General features: G+C 40.1%; 1 protein-coding gene across 4 annotated transcripts in view; it reads right to left on the bottom strand.

Moving 5' to 3' along the window:
• kaznb (kazrin, periplakin interacting protein b) overlaps positions 1–13,743 on the bottom strand; it is an 83,721-nt gene extending 69,978 nt beyond the window's left edge. For 2 of the 4 annotated variants that reach the window (XR_006842961.1, XM_046383395.1), the window contains exon 1: positions 13,613–13,727. Coding sequence is in view for 3 of the 4 variants with exons in the window: in XM_046383395.1 (XP_046239351.1) it covers positions 13,613–13,648 (36 nt within the window). In the remaining variant the exon portion in view is untranslated. Of the gene's footprint in view, positions 1–13,612 lie in introns of all 4 variants that reach the window. The other 2 variants (XM_046383393.1, XM_046383394.1) reach the window with 2 other exon arrangements.
• Between the last annotated feature and the right edge of the window lie 11,350 nt (positions 13,744–25,093).

Below are 25,093 nucleotides of genomic sequence, written 5' to 3'. Positions count from 1 at the left end.
GATACTAGTCTCATGTTTGGATGGCAAATATAAAGCTACAGCCAGCAACCTGTGAGCTTAGCTTAGCACAGAGAAACATGCCATCTAGCCTGGCTCTGTCTAACACTACCAGTAACGCTGTTCATACTAACAGTACAGCAAAGGAGGAAAGTAACTAAGCACAATTTTTAGGTACTTTACTGGAGTATTTCCATTTTTTATTTTCGTATTTCTGTTCCACTACAAGTGGGAGTCAAATACTGTGCTTTTTACTCTCAATGTTTATTTAAACTTTAGTTACTAGTTACCTTACAGATTCTGATTAATAATACAAAATATGATCAAAAATAAATGATTATACAATATTATACATTAAGATAAAATTTAGCGACCCAGAGGATACTAGCTCACTAGAAAGTATATAAAGTAGCAGAAATTAGCGCCACCTTTACCAGACGTCATTAAACATGAAATGACAAACACGTGAACGCATCAATAATTTTGCTGCAATTGTGTTATTCTAAATTGGGCATTTTGCATTATGAGTACTTTTACTTTGGGACATTAAATATATTTTGACATCCATACTGTTGTGCTTCAGCTTGACTGAGATTTTGACTTTTACTTGTAACTGAGTATTTCTACACTGCTTTATTGCTACCTTTACTTAAATAAAAGATTAAAGTACTTCTTCCACCTCTGTAGTACAGTAACATTACAGTAACATCAAATTGTTGTCAACAAAGCGTATTTATGCCACATTACACCAAAGTACAAGTGATCAAAGCTGTTGAAGAGCATACAGTAACATATGCCATACAGACCATCTGCACTAAAGTCTACAGAGAAAAATTCCGCATTTCAGCTGAGACCAAATAGGAATTTTCTGCACCAGAGAAGACCACTCCCAGGTACACTGTAGCACTGCGGGCAAATAACTGACAGGTTTAGTGGGGGAAAAAAGCTGTGCTGTACTGAGAACAGATTAATCCATATCTGACAGAGCTGTTTCGGTACAGTGTATTGATAAGGAGCTTATCCTCTTGTCAGAGTGTGTAAGGCACATATACAGAGGCTATTGATTAAGAGACTCATCCGACTATCATGTGTTCCCACTCTAGAGGACAGTTCCAATGAATAGTTAAAACTGAAGACAATAATCACTCCCTCACCACTTTATCGCTGTCGCCATGCAGCTACTTTGTATGCAAACCAGTATACTGTTCACTTTTTCCAATTTCTTCACGTTCAAGTGACAGCCTCACTCCACTTAATATCAAAAATGCATATTGCAAGCACTGGCATTTGTCCTGTTATTGTCTCAGTAATATCTTTAAGCTTTAACCTTTTGAACCAGAGAAGAATCACATAAAGAATAAAAGTACGTTAAATGAAAATGATAACATAATAGAGTGAAATTCCTGTTCCATTGTTAAACATACAATAGCAGTCCTGTGGCACCAAGGGAATTTAAAATTGTTCCCAAGACCCACAAGCCCCTATGTTCTGGAAATTACTTTGTTTGCTAAAGCTAATACTACAAGATATATAACTTGTAGGAACATGTTGAGAAATGAGCAACAAGGGAAGCGGAGAGAAAGATAAATAAGGCAGAAAAATGAAAGGGCAGTGAGACAGTGTGAGAGAAACAGAAACAAAGTTGGAGCCATACACATGTGAAGTTGTGAAGTCATTTATTATATTTCAACATTTATCTCTGCGAGAGAGAGAGAGAGAGAGAGAAAGAGAGAGAGAGAGAGAGAGAGAGAGAGACGAGTTATCAGAAGGACTAAATTGAAAGACATTCAAGCGTGCAATAGAGAGCCACTAAAAGGAACACTGACGACCACACCGACACAAACTCTCTCAGTATTCAAGGCTTAACATATTCTTTTCTGCATGGAAAGCCTTTCATGCACATGTATGCACCACACACGCACACACACACACACACACACACACAGATAGCTCAAACATTAAAATGCAAAAGCAATTAAATGCAAGCTACAACAGTGCTGAGCAAGTGCCAACCTGACAGTAGGACTTTGATTATTTTAATTAGAGCAATATGTCTGACTCATCCACGAATGTAACTGAAGGAAAAGGAGGTTCATTTTCCAGACTGAAAACCTGTTTTAGACTGTGACTACTGTTAGAGGGTACGACTACTTTACATATGCTTTAGTGGAAAAGGGCAAAGCACTTATGTAAATATGTTTAGAGAGACAAACTGTGCTGATGAGATACTTTTGTATTATGTCTTTTATTTAATGGCTCTAACTTATTCTAATTGTAAATGTATGTGTTTAAAATTAGTTTAATAGGCTGGCTCCTGCAGGAGCTCGGAGTTGCATTAATCTGCATGCTAAATTAGTTTGTCTGAATTCAAAACTTGTCTGGCTCAGGGAGTTGAGCTCTTGTAAGGGATTATAACAGGGTATTAATACTAAGATCCATGGAAAGCAAAACAATGTAATGTTCCTCCCTGTTTCTAAAAATGCTCCATGTGGGCAAACTAATTATCATTCTACAGTCATGCTGAATAGATGAAATATGCTCCAGAGTGTGTACCCAAGCAATGTCCTTGCAGACATGCCCCTGTGTGTTTATTGTCCTTGGTGTTTAAAGTGGTTTAAAGTGTTTCTAGATGTAATTTGTTTGTGCATCTAATAAGACTTTGTTTGAGCGTTTTGTATGTATCTGAGTACCGGTAAATCTTTCTGTTGTCCTGCTATTTGTATGTGTGATTCTGTCAGGGACAGGAGACAAACACACATTTAGATAAAGTAAATAGGGAGTGAAGGTGGAGGACAAAAATAGTATGTAGCTTAAAGCCACAATCAAAAGGCAGTTTGTTTACCAAGGATAACAATCAGGTTGGATTGCAATTCTTCAAGACCTAAAATTCGCTTTTCATTACCCAAGCCTTTGAAAGCTTAATGGTCACCCTGCCTCTCCCCAAAGAGTCATCCCATGTTTAAACACAGATGAGTTGGAGATGATGGAGAATAAAGTGAAGAGGTTTTACATTTAAATACGCACGGCGCACATTTGCTACCCTCTGTTTGCATCTGCACTTTGAATAAATATACAAAATGTTCTCCACCCCTTACCGTGCCAAAATGAGTAAACTCATATTCTAATGTTGCTTTTCATCTAAACAATGTTCTGCATTAGTCTATTTCTTACTGTAATAGGTCACTTAATGTATATTTGTAGAATTATATTTATAGAATTGTTGAGCTGCTGTTGAGGTTGAGGTCCATTCTCCACTGTAATATTTTCTACTGTATATTATCTTTTTCTTTTCTTTTTCTTTCATCGCACAGACCGTAGGGATGTTGTCAGCATTAATGGTGGGTGTATGAAGAGCAACAGAGTAATAATGTTAATGCTAACATCAACAAAGTGCTTTCAGTGCCTAAACAAAACCATAAAAATGTTAACCGTGCATACATAGTTAGGAGAGGATGTTGATAACAGGAGTGTAGTCATGCCAACAGGCTACATAGACACAGCAGTGCAATGAGCTAAATGCTAATGTCAGTATGCTAACAGGTAGCAGGTATAATGTTTTGACTGATCATCCCTCATAGATTAGCATGTTAGCAAGCTTACATTTGCCAATTAGCATTAAAAACACGAAACATGAAAAGACATTGCTTTGGACTGTGGAAAATTATAACAGGCTTTTTTATGAGTTGATTTTTTTAATCTCTCAACTTACAAAATCAAAAACTAAAACAATATTCTAAAAGCATTACACAAATTGACCCAAATTCTTTGCTTATATACTGTAAAGTTTACATATCTGTGCTATAAAATGTACTCCCATGCATTCATTTCACTTGTCTTATTCCATCATTTGTGTTGTGTTTGACACAGTTTGATCTTAAACTAAAAGAAACACAACTATTAAAGAAATAGAAAAGCAGCAAGTTTTGTTCATCTGGAGGACCATTTTGAAAGTTACGCTGCAATTCAAACATTTCTTTATCATGTCACCTTGCATAATAAGCAGACAGAATTGGACTGGTCCCAGCCTAACAGGAAACCTGCAGAGCTTCATTTTGCAGAAACCTGGAGAGGTTTCTGAAACATGAAATGCTGTAATAAAAGTGTAAATGTCGACATTGAAAAATTACTTGTACAGTACATTAAATAACAATAAGCAAAAATAAAAAAAAAATTTTTATGACTGTCCTTGTTTGCTGCTACACAGACAAGGAAACATTTCTCACAGTGTAGATCCTAATGTTGTTTGTGACATTTTCATTCATCTTTAAATGATGAAATTAAGGAAACTTAAACCTAAAATGTGACTCAGTGTGTGATTTACAGTACATAACAGATATATTAAGCCTCAAGTTGCCTCCAAAGTATAACAATTATAGCTCTTCTCACTAGCATCTGTCTGGCAGTTTATGTCAGGGTTGCAAGAGGACAAGCATCACATTAAAGTATCTTCTGCAGAGTTCATTAAAATACCATCTGCTCACCAAAAAAAATCACAAAGATTCATGTCAGAGCAGAACTGCTCTCCAGAGAATTGTAAAAAAAATTAAGATTTGGCGATCTGGCAACAGCAGTATTAGACAATGCATGATTACGCATGCTGATAGACTTTCAGTTGAGATCCCTGGAAACATGTTCACACTGAAGCAGCCAAACTGCAATAAATGGAGCATCCAGGCAGAGCAAAGTGCTGCAACTAGCCAGTGCCACACACTAATAAATTCATACGTGGAGAACCGCAGAAGAGCATAAGAGGATTCAGAGTGGAAGTCGACTACAGCAATAGTAATCATACCCATGAATACTAACAAGGTTGGGATAGAACATAGTAGCACATTAATAACATGATTCATTATACAAGAAGATGTACCCAGCACATGCAGCCTCTTTTTGAGAGGCTTATAGGAATGTACTGAAATGGGGTTTTCATTATGAGCATTTGTGTTTGGCATTTATGATCCAATTTCCTGCATTTACACAATAAATCTTTCCATTTTAATATTTATGCATTTAGCACTCCCTATTGTTCCCAGGAGGTGATGACATGATGCAGAGGAGTGTTAATATATATGATTATGGCCAACTGAGTGAGACTCATATGGATTAGGGCAGAGTGAAACATGACATATGCAGTATCATGCATCCAGAGCAAGTGAACAAATTTAAATGAACTAAATATGAGAGACTGAAAGAGAATTCCAAAAGATTTAACTGCTGGGTTTGTTACTGTTGAGTCTCCAAGCAGAATGAACTGTAGACAATTATGTGCAGGCTTTGCTAGCTGGCTGTTACAGCACTGATGTCATTGTTTACCTGAGGTCACTTCATTATCCTCACTCACTCTCATGTTGACTTTGTGATATGAACTAATAATATTGCTGCAGTGAGAATATACAGCAGATGAGACTTATTTTTCTTGCATGCTAAAGAAGAACATTACCCACATTTCCTCTACAACGCAAAACATCAGACATCCCTAATCTGAAGAAGAGCTGTTTTTTGTATCGACCACCTGATGGCGTAATCTTCACAGTGCAGGAGAACAGTGAATCCGTGTGTGTGGACTCACGAGACATGTACAATGATGGATAAAAGGGCTAATTCTGCAGACCAGTGCTGAGGTCTAGTGGTCTGTACCAACCCCACCATGAACCTCCTGAGCTTGATTTACAAGATGCCCTCTTTGTTCAACTCATCACATGACTCCCCCGATGACAAGAGTACGTGGCGGGTAACATGAACACTGCTTGATTTACTATCAGAGGCAACAAACTTCATGAACCATATGATGCAATGGGTGTTGTTTTGTAATCATCAATAAAACAGTAAAAATCTCAAAGAGAGAAATTAGAAAATTTAGTAAACTCTTAAACAGAGAAAAAATGTAATTCAGTCTTCCAGTGTTGTAAGACACTAACTGCTGTACCACTAAGGCTAACATGTCAAACAGATCCAAGTACATACAGTACTGTACAGTCTCATCTCTTAAAATGATTTTTGATTATTTGTTATGATTGCATATTACTGCTTCACACTACCTCTTTAAATTTCCCTTTCCCCAAAATTCTTATTCTGATCATTTTACTTCTTCTGTTTCTGGATTTGTTTATGTTCAAAATGTATTGTGAGAAAATACAAAGATAGCTAATCCATGTAAAAATGATTCTGATTTTATTTTATTGTGAAAGCAAAGACAAGAGGAAGGCAGACTATAGATTAAGATATTTAGTTAGATAATTATCATATTATTATTAAAATTCTCAGAAAACCCATTAATACAGAATTAAGAGCTATAAACACATCAGTCACAAGATCATTTCATCACATCACTACATTTTTGGAATGATGAAATACATTTTCAGAAACAAATAATGTGAAAATCTCATACAATAGAATAAGAACATGGAGGTAACTTGAGGTAAATGGAAGTTAGAAACATTTCACAACAGTAAAAGTGTTGTTAAAGAAACATGAGAAATCCTCCCAAACAATCAAATTATCAGTGGCCAACTAAAGGTCGTGGTCAGATCAAAAAACCTGGAAGTGTGTGTGTGTGTTAAAGTGTGTGAAGAGGCTCTGGGCGAGAAGCCCGTCTGGTCCGACCCCTCAGAGCAATTGCTTCTGGCAAGGAATCAGATAGATGGGAGAATCATTTATATTTCCAGCACCACCCCGCAAGCAGCGGAGGCAGGGAGCATTTAAATCTCGTCTAAGGTCAACAGCGAACTCAATGGCTTTGATAACAAGTATCCCATCTTTGATTCCACACTCTTCTCGCCTCTGCAGAAATTCTGCCTTTGATGAGGGGTTGTGCAAGAAGGTTTTAAAGTAAACAAGATAGGGTGGATGACTGTGAATAAGTGTGGTTAGGAGGCTGAGCTGACAAAAGTTGAGATAAGGGAAAGAAAAGGCATACCAATGTCACTCCACGTCACATTAATGTTGCCACTCATGTCTGCCATGTACACAGAAGCTATTTTTTTTCTCATGAATTATTCAGGTTTCAGTCCTGTGGAGACGCCTCCAGCAGTCACACCACAAGGAATCTCACCTATGGCTGAATACTAAATAATAGACTAATAGATCAGTTCGCACTTTCTTTTCTCCAAATGAGTCAAAACAGGTTTAAGTGGAAGGTGGGCTCACATATACACTGTGGAAAATCGTTCCAGGAACTAAGCTGTCTTCAGTTGACAGAAAGTCACTGGAGGACATGTAGCCACACTGCATTGACTCCCAGACTCCTGCGTAAGCAAGCCAATCCTAGACAGTTATCCACATCAGCCAGACACAAACAACCCCACAACAAAAAGGCTGCAAAGAGTACAAACACTGTCACTCAAGAGGAGATTGACAGGGAGAGCGGCCCTTTCATATCACCCAAACTCCCACTGAAATTGAGGTGAACACCTTTGATCTGCAGGAAGATGCATGTACTGAACCAGATCAGCTTTGTGACAGTGCTCAGGGGTTTCCATAGAAACCTGCTCCCCCGCCCCACCTCCCAAACACCAGACTTAAACATCCTGAACTGCATCAACAGATGGTTAGGGTAGAGGCTGAAGGATGATAAAGTCTCAGAATCTGGCATGCATCATTTCATGTGATGGAGGCCGTACTGTCATGTTAAAAATATCTACAGTGAGTGATACCTCTTTTATTAACAAAAAATGGCACTGTTTGATTGAATGAGAGAGAATGAGATTACTGTGTGTGTATAATAATGTGATGGAGTCTGAGGAAAACACAAAAATGAATGTGTCTCCCTCATGGCATCTGAAAAACAATCTCATCTCTCATGCCATATCAGGAAATATAAATCTGCACTGCCATTTTATTGCTGCACTCAGGTTTGCCTAATCATCAGCTGTGACAGATGTGCTTTAAAATCTTCTCTGCAGTCAGTTGCGATATGGACATTTTTACATGTGTTCATTAATCTTTTTTGTTCTCTTGGTGTTTCTGAGTGGGTAAAAATGTGGAAACTGGCGAGAGACGACTACTGGTTGAAAGTGCAGTTGTTAAAAAAGAGCAACTCCAGCTCTTTGTAGTCCAGCCCACTTCAGCTCGCACTGTAACACAAAGGATGTAACACTGGAATAGATGCAAAGGATTAGGGGTGGAATGATTTCCATACAATAGGGTAAGAACAAAAAAAAATCAAAATGAGGCCTGAGATGAAAGCTGTGCTTTTCCCCTACATGATCAGGTAATAACGGTTCCTTCGTGTTCAAACACCCAAAGATACTTAGAGAACAAAGACAGCTGCACATAAAGAGGATCTTATACAAGATAACCAACCTTTCCTGCAGGCACTGAGACTCAAAATGGCTCAAAAGAAATAACAGAAATTAAGGATCGATTTCATCCTTCATCAGTAGGGCTACATTTTTGCCTCAATCCCCGGACCACCTTTGTCTTATTTTTCCCTGATTATAGCTCACTCTCTGTTTCTCTATCTCTGTGTCAAATAGTGTATTAGTTCATTATATGCAAGATCTGAACTTATCTATTTTCTTACCAACTACTGCATGACAATCAGATCCTTACTGGATCATTAATCTAGCCTCCCAATCTATTATACGTTGAGCTCAGGCTCGTATTGCTCCTTTAATTCGTCGGTGGTCAATAATGAATTAAGGCAGATCTGCCAACAATGTAATTGAAATGATTAAACTGGCACCTTACTGCTGTGCCACAATCACTTATGATTTCTGGCTAATATGAAACTTTTTCAGTTTCATTTTACCTCATAGGTTCTGAAATTTCCTTTTGAACCCAGTGACTCAGCATAAAGATAAGGCTAATGCCTCTCTGAGACTGTGAGGCTGCAAAGAAGAAGAAAAAGATAAACTGTCAGCTGAAATGCTCATTGCAGTGCTCAGCATGGAGTATGCTGTATAAATTATAAATCTTATAAAAACAAATAACCAAAGGTAGAATTTCACTTGCTTTTAGACCATGGAAAAGAAAGTTTCCAGGAAAACATGATAACCAGACTGTGGCAGCAGCTCTGTGAAGCTGCAGTTAAACACAGCAGTGCTTTGAACTAAATGCTAATATGAGCATGCTAACATGTTCTAAAAGGACAATGCTGATAAGTTCTATACCACAGTGTGTCCTCAGGTCCGCAGCCAGATTCTATCAGGATAGAAGTGTGGCAGTGCATATCCTCCCCAGCCCCATCTTTTTGTCACTTCTGGCCAAGTTTGGCTCCAAGAAAGTCAACACAGTAACAGCTACAATGCCAGACTTGAGGCTTCAAAATAGTCCATACACTGGGTGACATTAAGGTATGTTTGCACTTGGTCAAGATCCAAAAGGTTGACCCACTGTCACTGTCATTCCTAGAGCGACGCTGCTAGCAAGGCTGGGACACTAGATTCTCACTTGATTTGGACAGCAAACACTGGTATAAAGTGGAAGACGAGAGGTGAACACGGTCTGCAGATTGCTTCATTTTTAATAAATACTATAATCACTTACTTAACTCTAACTGGAGATAACATCTGGTCCTAAATGGTCAGTCAGTCAGTTAGTTTTTTCTCCACTAAGGCTGTTGATTAAGTACTTCCATTTGTACAGATTTACGCAGACTGAGGTGCTGCTCTGTTTGTGGTGACTGACCTGCACTGCTGAGTATTTGCCCTGAACTGATCCACTCTCCCTGGGAGCGAAGAGGTCTAAGATATTTAATAAATACAGCAGTCGCTTCTGTGCATTTTTGGAGAATTATATTGCGCAAAGTCTCCTCTGTCACGCCATCATCAGGCTACATATTGTAGCCCCGCTGACTGCTCAACCAAAGTAGCTAATGCAGTGCAACGTTCCACTACATCAATTCACAGCTTCCACACCCACTGAAATGCATTTGATTAGTCACCCCAGCATGGCAACGGGGACATAAATAATTCATCTGTGCAAGTGACAAATGAGGCAATCAATTCTGGGACAGCATTCAAAGAGAAACTATTCAAATTCCCTCTAAATTAATTTTCTGCCTTTTAGTGGCCCTGGACTTGAAATTTTAATGCTGAATTCATCAGATGATGTTTTTACTCTGACTTTTACAAACTAAAAGATTTGATGTCAGAAAATGTTTTCAAAAGACATACATAATATAAAAAACATCAAGTATTTTTGATCGACACTAAGCTTTGAGGAGTTTATTCTTTCAGATCAGCAGTAAAAGTCTAACCACTGGCAGCACTAAATACTGGACACCAGAGCGTCTTGGTTGCTTTGCCTGAACCACACAGAGAATAGCAGGCACTTTGAAATGGGAGACCAGACATTAAAAGAGCAGAAGAGAAGGACTAATTTCATATTCCATCTGACAGCGGAAATAGTGCTCTCCATGAATGCAAAACCCTCTGGATGAGCTGAGCTCCTCCATGTGGGATGAGCTCACACTTGACTTTGACCTCTGAGACACGGAGAACAAAGAAATCTGATACATTATCTGGACATAATTATTTTGCCCGTCTGTTGCAGCCTGAGTGATGATAAGGAACCTGAAAGCTCAATCCTGCTGCTCAGATAAGGTGAATTAAGTACAGAAACTAGGGTTGGAACATCAAATTTGAATCCAGTATCAAATTCTTCCATCCATCTTCTATACTGCTCTGTCCATGCAGGGTCTGGGGCCTGTCCCAGCTGACTACGGGCGAGAGGCGGGGTACACCCTGGACTGGTCGCCAGTCAATCGCAGGGCTGACGCACGAAGACAGACAAACACACACTCACACCTAGGGGCATGCAAACATGCAAACTGCGCACAGAAGGACCCAGACCCTAACTTGAACCTGGAGCCCTCTTGCTGTGAGGCGATGGTGCTAACCACCGGACCGCAGTGGCGCCCACCAGTATCAAATCCAGGTACTGAATTAGAATCTTTTCAAATCACTTACTGAATCTGATTAGATTCAACATTTACACGTTGCTAAAGTTATAACTAAAACTCAGAGGCCGCTAATCAGCTTTTGTTGTGTGAGAGGGCAGGAACATAAAATCCTAAATGTGTTGTTTGTCCATGTTTCTTCTGTTTTATGGTGTTATCGGTTATCGGTAAGTTTATGCACAACAAGGGTTTGGTAAGGTTTCAGGAAATCATGGTTTGTGTTAAAATTGTTACTTTATCAAGATGAGGGCGACCTCTTTTATCATCAGTAATAACCATATGGTGGAGGACAGGGAACAATCATGGTCATGGCTGAAAAACAATTTTGACTTGCAGCAGAAAACAAACGGAGGCCCGTCGTGTTAAAGTCAGATGTTTTGAGGTGTTTGAGGAATTTGTTGTTTTGGGGCACTGCCATTCCTCTTGGAAGGACAGTCATTGCACAAACAGGTTTTTGTGACAGTCTTTCTTAATGATCATAACCTGTAGCTACAACCAGGAAATGAGATGAGAATCAGAACTAAAATGTTCATTAAACTTGAATCCCTGAAATTGTCTGCAACACCGAAATAACAGGTGTAGCCTACTTACTTTCACACAATGCAAGTCCTGATTCAGAACTATTAAGCTGTTCATCTTGAAACATTGACATATGTGCTTGTTGAAAAAATAATTGGAGCAGTGTTACAAAGTTTTTTTTTCCCTCATAAACAATCTTTGAATGAGGTCCTGCTGGGATTATAATTCACGTTTGTCAGCCATCAGCCGAGGCCAGTTGCTGCACATTCACAACACAGTTTGGTCGAGATATTTTTTGGGTGTATTTTCCAGTAATGCATCTCTTTGTTTCCTTACCTCACACAACAATTGTTCCAAAATATAATATCTCCTGCTGTCCTACCCAGCACATCACGCTCATTCGCCACCATTCTCCATTCTCAAGATTTGTTAGCATCTTAACTTAACAATATGAAAAACACCAGGAGAACCCAACCCTGAAAGAGGTTCGCATTGTAGAACAAAGCATCTCAATTTCAGAATTGGTTGTATCCTCAGAGTAAACAGACATATCGCCATATCAGCTATCAGTCAAATGTCTGCATCCGCTGCTGATCTGTTTTGTCCTCTGACAACTCCCAGCTGACAGAGGCCTCCATTTGACATTCCTCTGAGGAAAAAACCTGCATGTAAAGGCTGTGGGTGTGACAGTGCCGACAGGCAGAGAAATCTGTCATGCTGACTGCTGTCTGAGTGCTTCACTTAACATTGAACTACCAGCAAAACTTTTTTTTTTCAAGTACAATTTCTTGGGCAGATAATCGGCACTCCTTCCGTGGCTGTGGCTCCTACTCATCCATCACCTCCCAATGCTATATTCCTGAGTAACAGAAAAAAACTGACTGCAGGCTAACAATCTTTCACTCCAGCTTGCATACCACTGATCTGAGGTGAAAGAAATGGCCTTTTGTTGAATTACCTTCCCTTTAATCAATGAGAGTGTGTCGGAGAAAATATCTCCAGGAGAATGGCGGGTAGGCTCAGTATCCATCATGATGCTGCTAATGGATGACCCAAATGCATCACTGTGTCAAGATTCATCAGACATTCATCAACATGTAGAGGGAGTATAAATAAGAGGACAAACAGCAGCAGCATGAAAAGGATGAATTATGTCATCTGAGGCAGAGCAGGAAGAGGAAAAGTTTTTGTTACTTTGGCATGTGTCCTTTTTTTTTTTTTTTTTTTAAAGTAAAACATGTTAAAACGCATCTTTTGTTCTACCCTAACAGACTGCAGAAAGAAGTATTTCCCTTCCATGGATCCAGGGCATTAACAGGAAACAACCTCAGTTCAACTGTCAGGTGTTCATAATAGTGCTGAAGTTCTAAAAGTTTTCACAGTGTTGAGCAGAAGTCACACTGATACGTCGAGGGGAAAAGAGACGTTCAGTATTTATCTGCTTATCACGTCGCTGGAAAGTTTGAAATGTATATATATAATGAAAACCTGCTGTAAAATTGCTGGAATTTTATCAGACTGAGTCTAAAACACACACAATTTTGTGTATGGCTTTTTTGAATTTCAACAATATATACAATATATCCGTTCTTCATGTTTTAATCTGAAAGGTTTCGTTTTATATTACATTTGTTTTGTGCTTTAAAGGAATATATTAATTTTGTATAATAACTGGAAGGTTTTATGATATAACAAGATAGAAGTGATGCATTGTTAAAACAAAAAGTATTTCTTGTCATATATTTGTTATGTACACGTGTCAAAGCTAAGGAGAAATATGCTATTTTGACATAGGAAATCAAATTGATTTAGAAAGTGATTTCAGGTGATTGTTTACATTGCACATAAAATTTGATGTTTTTTGTTTTTGTGTTTTAAAAATGTGAAGATAGTGGCACATTTGTTTTGCGCAGGAGATAATTTATCAGTCATCTGAGGACCCAGTTTCTTTTGGACTGTACAAATTATGATGATCTAAGAAAGTTCTTTTAAATGGCTTGAATCAAAACCCCAAAGCTTCCTGAAGCATCACCAGGCCACACTGAGCAATCAGTGGGCTGTCTGTGTGTGAGTACCAGTGGCGTTCCAGTAGTATCTCTCCTCTGGTCTGAACAGTGTAGCTTTCTCTCTAAAAATGATCTTGAGTGAGGAGGGGCAAGCCTTCCCAGTGTGACCTTGTTGAGAAAGCAGAGGCTATACCTGAGCATCCACGAGCAGATGTCTCATCAGGGTCATGGACTTCCGCAAAGTGTCCCTCTCTCCCGGGATGAAGGCTTCGTCCTCATCAGCCAGGCTACAAGGTCGGGTCACTATGAACTGAGCAATCTGGTCGTTCAGGCTGTTGAGAGACTGAACCGCTGCAAAGGAGGCAAAACAGAGTTGGGTCAGTGAAAAAAATGTGTAAAAACACAAACACAAGCATCCATGGAGCTTCGGAGTTTGTTTCCTCCCTCTCTAGTGGGATTTTCTGGATCAGACTCGTGTGATTTCCTTCATCCACAGCCGTAGTCAAATCCATTGTTCTCCTCTTCAGAATAATCCCTCTTTTGGACAAGAGGGGAATCATTAGGCTAAATCCATTACCATTACACTGACAGTTAACCCATAATGTAATCAATTTTTTATGGAGACAGTCGCAGTAACAATGTCTGTTCTGTCTGTAATGCTTTCATTTTAGTCAGACTCTCCATCAACCCAATAAGGAGTTTGGAAACGTCTTAGTTTTGTGAGCTTGTGTTTGCCCAGAGGTTTCCATTAAGCTTTTTGGTCAGAGCCTGTGGGTGGTAAAAATACCTCATCAATACCGAAACGTTTCACTCAATAAGTTTCACACCAAGTCAGCTGGGAAGAAGAGAAATCCAAGGTACTCTTCTGGGAAAAGTATAACAGCCTTTATTCATAGGGCTATTTCATGGTCAACCTGTTGACAATGTGTTCAAAACACAAGCCGAGTAGCAACCCAATCAGAGATGAATTTTAAATTTTGGTTCAAGTTTGTACTTGATTGATGGATTGATCGAACCCTTTATTTATACAGGGGAAACTCTCTGAGACTTAACAAAACAATATGAAAAAGGCAAAAAGATGATGAAGATTTGGAACAAGCAGATACACAATATATAAGATGCTGCCAGTCAGACAGTCTGGACTACAATGATTTTTTCCAACTTTAAAGCTACTCAAAGAAGAGTAAAACGTTTAATTGTTTAGGCTATTCAGCTGTCAGTGTCAGTTTCACAGAGACAGATCACATCTTGAAATGATGTCTTTTCTCCAGCCAATGCACAAAACCCACACAAAAAGAAAAAAAAATAGCAAGTCCTCCCATTTGAGAAGAACGAACCAGCAAATGTTTTCCATTTTTGCCTGATAAATAACCTAATTATTCAGTCATCAAAATCAGCAATGATTAATTTTTTGTCAGTGGATCAAATGTGTTATCTTTAGTCACCATGAGAAACCACGTCTGATGGAGGTCAGGACACTTGCTCCAAGTCAAGCATCACTTTCCTACACACCTAAAAGCAGACCAAGAGGTCAGTCTGGAGCGAGTGAGGCAGCGTGTGACTTACTGATGGCAGCCAAGGTCTGCTTTTCAGCAGAATAATCAAAGATTTATGGCCGCCTTTTCTTGAACCGCAAAAGCACGGGCAAAAAAGGCATGTTTATGAGCACACAGCTGCCTGGCCTGCCTGAATCAAATCAGGGTGGATGGAGGGAGAGAAATAAAATGTTTACGACAGAGGCTGACGATTGGGCTCTAATTTCACAGTCAACATTTACAAGGTGTATCTCTCTGCATCATAGATGTCCAAACACGGCTGGGTAATGGCACGCTACTGCAGAAAATGACATGCTGTCAGCTTCCCGAGAACAGACACACCCTCTTCTCCTCTCTGCTCCACTTTCAGTTTTCATTCAACGTGTTCTGTCACACCCTGTGATACATGACGGGAGGACAGGTGGCTTTCTAAAAAAGCACTATCGCACTGACCATCTCAAATATGTCAACATACCATATCACAATCTAAATGCCACAGGGTTCCATAAAGCATCAGAAAAATATGAAGGACAACACACGGTGAATTTTTGAATTTGTTGTGATAAGTGCTTATTTCTCGCTCATGAAAATGACAACAAATGCTGATACTGTCAGCTGCTGACGTCGCTGATAAACATCTGAAGGCTGTGAGGGTGTGCAGACCTCCACCACCACCTGCAAGCTTAGTATCCCCGCATGGAGACGATCAGATGAGGCAGCAGCATGGAGACGATCACACAGCACCAGTCCTATGCTGAGAATATGTAAGTGGAGAAATGTCAAAACGTGTTTTCACAACTGATCAGACACAATAGTGTGAAGATTCAAGACGGCCTGGGGAGGCTGACCGTCTGTGAACTCGAGCATTTTAATACTACAGAGAAGGTGTCAGAGGAATCTTAATGAGAAAAAACTCATGAGGAAGAGCCTGTCATGGTTTGGGGTTAGTTCGGTCGTTTCCTGTTTTATTTTGTAGTTCACCTCCTCATACAGTATGTGCCATGTTTTAACTTACACTTCCCATCTCTTCCCGCCTTAGCGATTGACCCAGCTGGTTTCATTGGTCCCTGCTCTCCTGTGTGCTAAGCTCACCTTCTGCTTTTTCAGCTCACTTCGTTGACGTTTCTTAGTATTTGGGTCCTTTCTGGACATTGACAGGGCTATTGTGGAGTGGTGGCTTCTATGCATTAATTTTTCTCGTCTTCAGCACCTTTGAAACTGTCCTTAAACAAACAAACAAAGAACAAAATAGAACAGAAAAAAATGATATCTGCAATTATAAAAACTTACAAATCTTTAGTGATAAGTGTTCTACATATTATTCTAGAAATGTTTATGGTTGTAAAAAAATAGCATTTCACTATCTCTACACATAAATACAGCAGAAACATATAAGAAATAAAACTATAATACAGTGTATTTACCCCATCTTGTTTTGGTGTCTTTCTCATTTCAAGGGCTTTGTATGCCTGTAAATCACTGTATGTATGAAAAAGTCATTTGAAATAAGAATTCACTTGAAATTATTTTTCAAAAAATGTATTTTATGGCCCACAGACATAAATGAGACGCAGTGTGAAAGCCCCACATCAGCACATGCGACTGCTTTCCTTGGTTTCTCTTAGTTACAGTGATGTTACTACATTTAACTAAGAAATGAACAGAACTAAACTCAAAATAATGTATAACTGTAGAAAATGTTACTTAATTTGTTTATCATCCCCATTTTGTGGTTAAATTCATTATTCTGGAGCTTTTTCTTAAATGTAACCCCCCCGTATTTTATGTCTGTATTTTTGATAGAATATGTACAATCATATAAATCAGAGGGGCATTGTATTTTCTTGTGAAGCACCCTCCCACACACAGGTGCCCCAGCGCTGCCAGTGACTGTGAGATGTGGACAGCTCATTACAATCTTTGTAGCCACCCACAGGAGCAAAACAACATCAACAATGAACTCTAATGAGGCATGCTGGTGTTTAGTCAGTGTGCTCAGTCCTTGTGAAAGGAGGATATAATGTGCATATGAATTGATGTAAAATGTAATTCCTCCTCCAGGAAAAAATACCAGTTCCAGTTTCTGTACGCGATGGTTGTTAATCTGTGAAATCGCACAAAAAACGACTGAGGGCTGGTTTTAATGCTGATGTGTGGAATACAGTAAAATATATTCAAATGACTTCAGTCAGCTGTCCCACCGGGAAGTGTGATGAGAAAAATATTAAAACGACTCCTTTGCTTCTGCTCACTTTGGGGCCAACACTTAGATTCACACTAGCCAATCAGCCTCTGCCAAGGCAATTTGAAGAAGTTCCAAGAACTTCACTCTTCGAGGCCCCAAAAGACCCACAGAGTTGGATGAAATGATGGGGGAAGTGTGTGAAAATCGGAGGCAATCCCAAAAGAGAGAGCTCGGCTACATTTCAATTACACTAGTGCCGGATCACAACACAATCTTGTTGGGGGAAGAAAGCGTGTATTGAGCGTAAACCAGGGGTATAACACCGGCTCCCGCAGTCAGGGTGGAAGCTAGCCGATGTTCAATTTGAGGCTTTGGGAAAACATGCCACTGTAAAGCTAGCTACAAGTTTGTTCAAATACAGGGATTTGGACAGATCAATTACAGCTTCGCAAAGTTTGCTTTGCATTGAAATAACTGAAACCCCCCCCCCCCCCTCCTGTATTTGACAGTATCAACACAGGCCTGTAATTTTGTTGTCTGCTTCATTGTTCTGCTTTACTATTTGCAGGTTCGTCCAGTTCACCTGCTGATAGTCTGCCATGTTGCAATTCCCCTGAGAAATTGGACACTTCTCCCCAAAGGAATACTCTGAAAACATCTTGCGTGAGGTTAAATCGTCTCTGAAGCGTAGACAGATCAGAACAGCATTGGGTAGCAGCATATGGATTTATTCATCTGCTGTGTGTTGCAAGCATGTTACAGCGTGCTCTCCAAATCTTTTATCTTTATAGCTGGCACACTTTCCATAAATGGCAGATACTTTACATTTCACCCCAATGTCACGCTTCCACACTTCCTCAATAAGCATTTCATCCTTTCCCTCCGGCTAGCGTCCGCTAATGTCTGACTGGGAGCAGATGGAGGCTTTTGTGAGTATGAGTTTTGTCAGGGAATATGTGAACATGGAGTGCATAATTGTGACAGTGGACTTGTGTGTCTGACCTCTGTGGAAGACATACTAAATTAGTTCTGCATTTCTTTGTGTCATTGCGTTCTCACAGAACTCAAGCCAAAATCAGAGAATCTACCCCGAAACAATCCGGCAGACAGGATCTGAGGACAGACTGCCAGACGTCTCTTCTCTGTGCACACTGAGTGAGAGGATCCCTCGAGTCTGAATTTCACTCTCATTTCCACAGTTCCCATGACGCAACGGGCATGTTTTGGCTTGTTTAGATACTAAACTGTATCTCATTTGATCATCCAAACACTCAATTCAGCCAGTTCTATTGTGCATAATCTGCATCCTGCTTTGCTGCCTATAAGCAAGCATCACCTTAGTGGTTGACAAAGAAAACTTATGTGAAGTATTTATGACAAACTGCTTTGTGTGCAATAGGCTTTCAATTGCATCTGTGTTACTAGTATGTTAATCGAAAGTTTCTTGTCAGTCTATTCAACGGTTGTTGAGAAATTTCACTCTAAACCACACGTGTCAACTTTACTGTGGCACAACAGGAGAAGTCAAAGGATCATCAAAGTCATAATGATTCAGAAGGATGGGTTGGTTGACCTTTTTTCAGTTTGAACAAAAGTGGTAGACCAACCAGCCAACAGACAGACATTATGATCTTTGGAGTAAAGCTACTGGCACGGCTGCAAGAAAAATATACTTAAAAATCCAGTTGACAACAACACAATTATTCTGAAATACTTCAAACTGTAGAAGATTTCTCAGTATCATTTAATATGATACATGAATCACAAGGACGGTGAGCATTAATCAAACAACCCTCTGATGAGCCGGAGCTAAGACAGACAAATGTTGGTCTCCATCTCTCTCCACTGCTTAGAAAATTATTCTGTTTTGTGAGCTGCCGAAAACCAAACATTATTCATCTCTGAACAGTTTGTGACACAGTTTCAAGCTATGAAATGGTTAACACTGTATTGTCATACTGTTTTGTAAGAGTGTGTGGACTTCAATTCAGATGCAAACTAAATCATTTCATTTGGCCTCAGACATTCATTTGGCCCTTCATTTTCCGTGTCTCCCATTCAGTCTATTTAACAAGCGAAAGCTGTTGAAGGTGAAACACTTAAGATCTCGAGGGCGGCCTGGAGGAAAACAGCTCCACAATGAGGTGACCATCGCAGAAAAAAACTCTTCAGCTCTCCCCACAGATTCTCGTCTGCAGTTTCAGTAGGAAACAACAAATCAAAATTTAGAATAGAGCAGGAAGAGTAAAACCTTCCTCCTGGTAATGATAATGAATGAGCATACTAATTACAAGCAAGACAGACACGAGAATTCCAACTCCTATCATTTCAGTGCAAAATGTCTTTACTCAGGTGACGCAGTACACCACGTACAGTATGCAGTACACTGTCACAACTTTTTAAGATGGTCAGCAGGAGCAGTTAACAAAAATAATCACAAATGATAACTTTGCACTTGGAACTAAGAGGTCTGTGCCAAGCCATGCAAAAGAGCCCCAGACTCAAAGTATGTAAGCATGCTCACATTGTTCTTAGTTACGCTTACTTATACACATATGTTTGTTCATATAGTGAAGATCAGTACGACTACATCTCACACAAATCTCAAATCCTTAAATTATGATTTTGATTCACATATCACAAAATAGCAGGTAACAGATCAAAAACTTATATCAGCTTGGCACATTATCTTTCAAAACATCTTGCACAATCCTCAACATGCAAATGTCCACTTTACAGTTCATGTTTCTCTTTTGGCCTTCAAAAGATCATGTTATGGGTAGTCAACTGAGGTCAAACACTTTCAGACCCACTGGGTGGTGCATCTCACAGTGTCAGTCAGCTCTACGTTAGAGCATGAAGTGCAAGTGTGGAGGCTGAAACTGCAGGAGGCATTTCATTTCTGCCTACAGCAACATTGCCACCGCCTGGTAGCTTCGATACGTACTGCAACCGCATGCAACGAATATGCATCTGTCTTAACCGCCTCACTGACAGCATCCTGTAACAGCTGCAAGTGAAGTCGTGACAAACACGTGTGCACACGTGTGTTTGACCCTTCACAACTGCCACTGCCTCCTCTGTATGACTCACAGAAATCCAGAACGTGACACATATTAAAGGTAAATTGTGTTAAATAATTTGTAATAGTCCATGAAAAAACTGTGATTCATTCATACTAACCTTTCATCAAAGTAACAACTCTACAAATTACACATGGAACTCTAAAAATGTAGTAATTTCTAGGGAATAACAGGATTTATGACAAAAAAGGCCTCATTTCTGATCTCTCCAAAACCTGTTAGTCATGCATAATTAAAATATGGTCCTTCACAAGTCCAGAGAAAGCCAGGGTAAAGTGGCTTTCACAGATTTTTTTGCATTACTTTGATCAGTGTGCCACCTAGTGAGAAGTACAAGCGATCAGCACAGAGCCATCCAGATTTCTCTTTCTTCCTCTGAGTCAAGACAAACCTCAGGGGGGGAACGCTGAGCCATCAGCTGAACATAACTGCCTCCGGTGGCCCTTTGATAATCCGCCTGAGGCCTCCTCTTTAACACCTAATGAAACCACTTGGAGAGGATTGTGACTCTTGCTAAAATTCCTCCACTAGCCAAGACTCACGCTGGTAATAAATTTACCTTAAAGAGTAGCTCTCATCGTGCACAAAGGTGTGTGTCACAGCAGAAAGGGCAGGTAGACAGTCTGCTTTTACAGAAACATCGGAGATCACAGGATGGATTGTTGCAATGACCAAAGTGTTAAAGGTTAACTAATGTTCCTTGTAATTCAGTTACAGGTAAAGTAATCAGTTAAAAGCACAAAAAGCAATCAAATCCTTTAGCTGACATATATAATGAAAAAGAAATTCACCTTAGGGTCTTCTTACATAACAACCCTTTGCTGTTGTTCGGTGCTCTGTAGGAGTCAGTGTTTTAATATATTACACTGGTGTACACCTCTTACTGCAAATATACTCCTACGTAAATCAGTTAGTAACTTCTTATATTTCCCCAAATTACTCTGATAAGAACAGGTTTTGAACGTGACGCACTGAGCTGTGGGTTTAGGTGGAGAAAAACAGCGTTAGTGACAGCGACAGCAGCAGAGAGAGCAAAAAGCTTACTTCAAACAAAACATCACTCTGTGTTTGCTTTGTGTTCTTTTAAGATGAACTTTATTGATCCCACAGCGGGGAAAATTCACTTGTTTAGAGCATTGCTGGAGAAACCAATACACCTTCTTCTGACTTAGTAATGCTCAACCTGAAGTTCACCGCTTTAGCTATAAAAACTGCTGCACAAATCTCAACACAATGTCACAGTGTGAACATCTGGCTGATTAGATACAGGAACACAAAATATATTCCAAAGCGAAATGGACCCAGGAAGACAAGATGCCTCGCTAATAGTTGTTTTCAAGAGCAACCACAAAGCATGCGAATGAGCCTAAGGAGAAACTTTGATGAAACAACTGTCAGACAAAGGCAAGAAATCTCTCTGCATGAGCTGTGATGAGGAGGGCGAAATAAAGATCCTCTCGTATTTCCACAGAGTCGGTGTAAACACTGCTTGTTAGAGCAGACCTGTGAGCTCAAACATGACATTTCGGAAATCCAGCGGCTGCACGCTGGAGCGCATTTCGAGAGCTGGGGCCCACGGGCGGCACCGGTGACGAGACCGCAGCCCAATTAGAACTGTTTGTGAGCAAGTGTCTGTGCCTGTCTTTCAGGGTGGATGAAAGTGGGTCAACGTATCTGTGCACCACTCAGAGCACAACGGCAGTTAGCACACAACTCACAAACTTGAAATGAGACAGATGTGAATTAAACAGCTGAGATTTCAAATTTGCTCTAATACAGGGTGACGCTTCTGAATCCATTATCATTATCAGCCACTTTGATGCTCAAAAATTCAATTTCGGAGCAGGTTTCTAAGAGCAGATGAGCCACTCTTCAGAGTTCAGACTGCAGCTATTACCACTATCATTCATTAACACGTTTCTGTGCAGGTAAACACGTCTGTGAAGTTCAAAGGCATATCGAATAAACACATTAACAAATGAGACATTCCTGTGCGGAGAAAAGCGTTGCAGCCGTATTTCGTGGGCTTTTCCACTTCCCTCTCACATCAAACGCTCCACCACTGGAGAGGAGAGAGCTGAGCGCTGTTTAACGATGCTGAGCATGTCTCCTCTCCACGGTACACGTCTGTGGAGAAGACAGCTTCAAGCAAGATGACATCAGAGCTGTGATGCTAAAACCACTCAACGTGATTGCTGGCCCGATGTGGTCGTGAACCAGGACTGAGCCTGTGCCTCTCATCTGTAGCCTTCAAGGTTTCAGCTGTGTCCACATCTTTAAAACAACATTAAAAAATTCACGACTTCTCAGATTAATGAAGCTAACTGTACTATAGGGATCAGGGGTCACAGTCATGGCAGCTTACAATCATTGTCATATACAGCACAGTGGATATACTTGTTGGATATTTTGAGTCTGTGACTGCAGCTTGTTTTGAATATTTTCCCCTATGGCACATGAGATCATTTTCATCAAGAGAAATAATGCTACAGTCGTATAGTTGACATGGTGTGTGAATAACAGGGAAAGCTGAAGAGATGTGTGACGTAGTCAGTCACTGAGTGGCAGGTGAAGTGAACGAGTCTAATTAAAGATTGGAGTTCCACCCATCCATCCATTTTCTATACCGCTTATCCGTCAGGGTCGCGGGGGAGCTGGAGCCTATCCCAGCTGACTACGGGCGAGAGGCGGGGTTCACCCTGGACTGGTCGCCAGTCAATCGCAGGGCCGACACACAAAGACAGACAGCCACTCACGCACACATTCACACCTAGGGGCAATGTAGAGTAGCCAATTAACCTAATGTGCATGTTTTTGGTATTGTGGGAGGAAGCCGGAGTACCCGGAGAAAACCCACGCAGGCACAGGGAGAACATGCATACTCCACATAGAAGGGCCCAGACCGGGATTCGAACCTGGAGCCCTCTTGCTATGAGGCAATAGTGCTAACCACTGCACCACTGTGCCGTCCAAGATCAGAGCTGTTCCATTTATTTGTTTGTTTGTTGTATTATTTATTCATTCATTTATTTAGCCTCCTCTATGACTGGTTTTGAAGCCAGTGAGTTTATATTTTGTGATCAATTCATACAATTTCATGTTACTTGAGTTTCATATTTGTGTATGTTGTCATATTTTCTGTCTTTCTGCTGTTTGACTAATAAAAAAAAAAAAAAAAGTAGGACAAAATGACATTTTTCAAAGTTTCATGCCAACTAGATGAATGGCTCACAGTTGCTAGAAAATGTAAATTAATCAGAAGAGCAAGCAGGAACTTTCTAATCTTCATGTTTTCTTTATGACTGATGCATCAGCAATTAAGGAACACATGAAGCTTTAGCAAACTTATGTGGCTTCTAAAAACACTTGAATCAAGATGCTAAATTGCCTGGCCTGATGTTAATTAATTAACCATTAAAGTCCTTTTCCATGAAATGTTTACCCAATTTTATCTTCTCACCAAGTAAAGCCTTAATGCACTGCCAGTACTTTGCTTTATGTTTACACTGTGGCCCATGTAGGCTGGATTCATTTGGTAAATATTTTAAAAATGAAGTCAAATTAGCCAGTCCTAAGGTCTAGTGCAGTTCATATCCCCAGTAATGAGGGAGGCATCTGTTTCTGTACTAAAATGTTTGTTTATGTTGATAAGTGGAGGATGTTTTTCCCTGTGGTTGTACTCTGCTGGCTCAAAGGGGAGCAGTGCTGCTGTGGCCGACAGGTGCTGCGGTGCATTAGGAGGAGAACCACAGTGAAAACGTGTACAGTCTGTCATTCTGAATGCTTTGCTTCAGTCTGTGTTGAAAGAAGCATCCTCACAGCGCTGCAGACGTTTGCAGAATTCATAAGAGCATTAAGTATTAGATGTGGGACTTCAGCGAGCCGTTTGCTCTGGTGAGTTTGCCGTCAGTAACAAATCCTCAAACAAACTAACAGCTAACGTAATGTGACAAACTAGTGACTGCATACCCTTTTAAAGACACCTTAGGGGGCATGAGTACAAAGCAGACATTGAGTCTGACATCGTGGTGGTGGCTGGCGGGTTGTTTCACACATGTTTACATGTGATCAGTCATCTGTTGTGACACACACTTGCTTCACAACTTTCTGTAAACTCTTTCATAAAGAATGATGCATTAGCTCTGGTTAATCCAGTGCTCGTGTGGCGCAGGACCTTGAATTAAACTCAGCTCATCCCTCTCCGACATCCACACTCTGTACACATCTTAAGAAACTCTTGGCATTCAAATATATTCCTCCCTTTGTGGTATAAACTGGTAGCAGCACTCACACAGTCGAGCTTCTCAGCTTGCGAGTTTATTTGATTTAGAGCTCATTAGCTTTTACATCACTGAATTTTATGCACTAAAAAAAGTGAGTCTTGCTCTTTCTTTGCTATAATTTACAAAGATAAACTGAAATAAACAGAGACATTTGTAATGGAAGCAAATGAACTCCATGAACACCATTTGAACTAACAGTGTTAATATTTTCTGGTCACATGCAGGGTGTCAACCCAAGTGAAACTCTTGTTCTGTCATTGTAACACTGATGTACACACAGTGTGTAATGTCACTCCCATCCGTGCACAGCGCGCCCTGCATGTTAAGAAGAAACACCCAGGAGAATTTGCCATATTTCATCACCACAGGAGCGCCTGCTCTAACTACTGATGCAAATTTATACAGACTCACAGCACACCAGCACATCTCCTTAGGATTGCTTTTTGCATCACAGTGCAGAGAGCGAAAAGAAGTTCTGATGGAATAGGATAGTATTCAAAGTCATGCACAGCTGCATGACAAGGTTTAAACACTTTTTCAGCTCAGGGACGTGATGAGAGCTGTAAGTTTGGCAGAGCAGGGGTCTCA

The sequence above is a fragment of the Scatophagus argus genome, chromosome 3, assembly GCF_020382885.2.
Source record: "Scatophagus argus isolate fScaArg1 chromosome 3, fScaArg1.pri, whole genome shotgun sequence".
NCBI classification, from domain to species: Eukaryota; Metazoa; Chordata; class Actinopteri; family Scatophagidae; genus Scatophagus; species Scatophagus argus.
The sequence above is the reverse complement of the archived record's forward strand: the minus strand, read 5'-3'. Positions and strand labels throughout refer to the sequence as shown.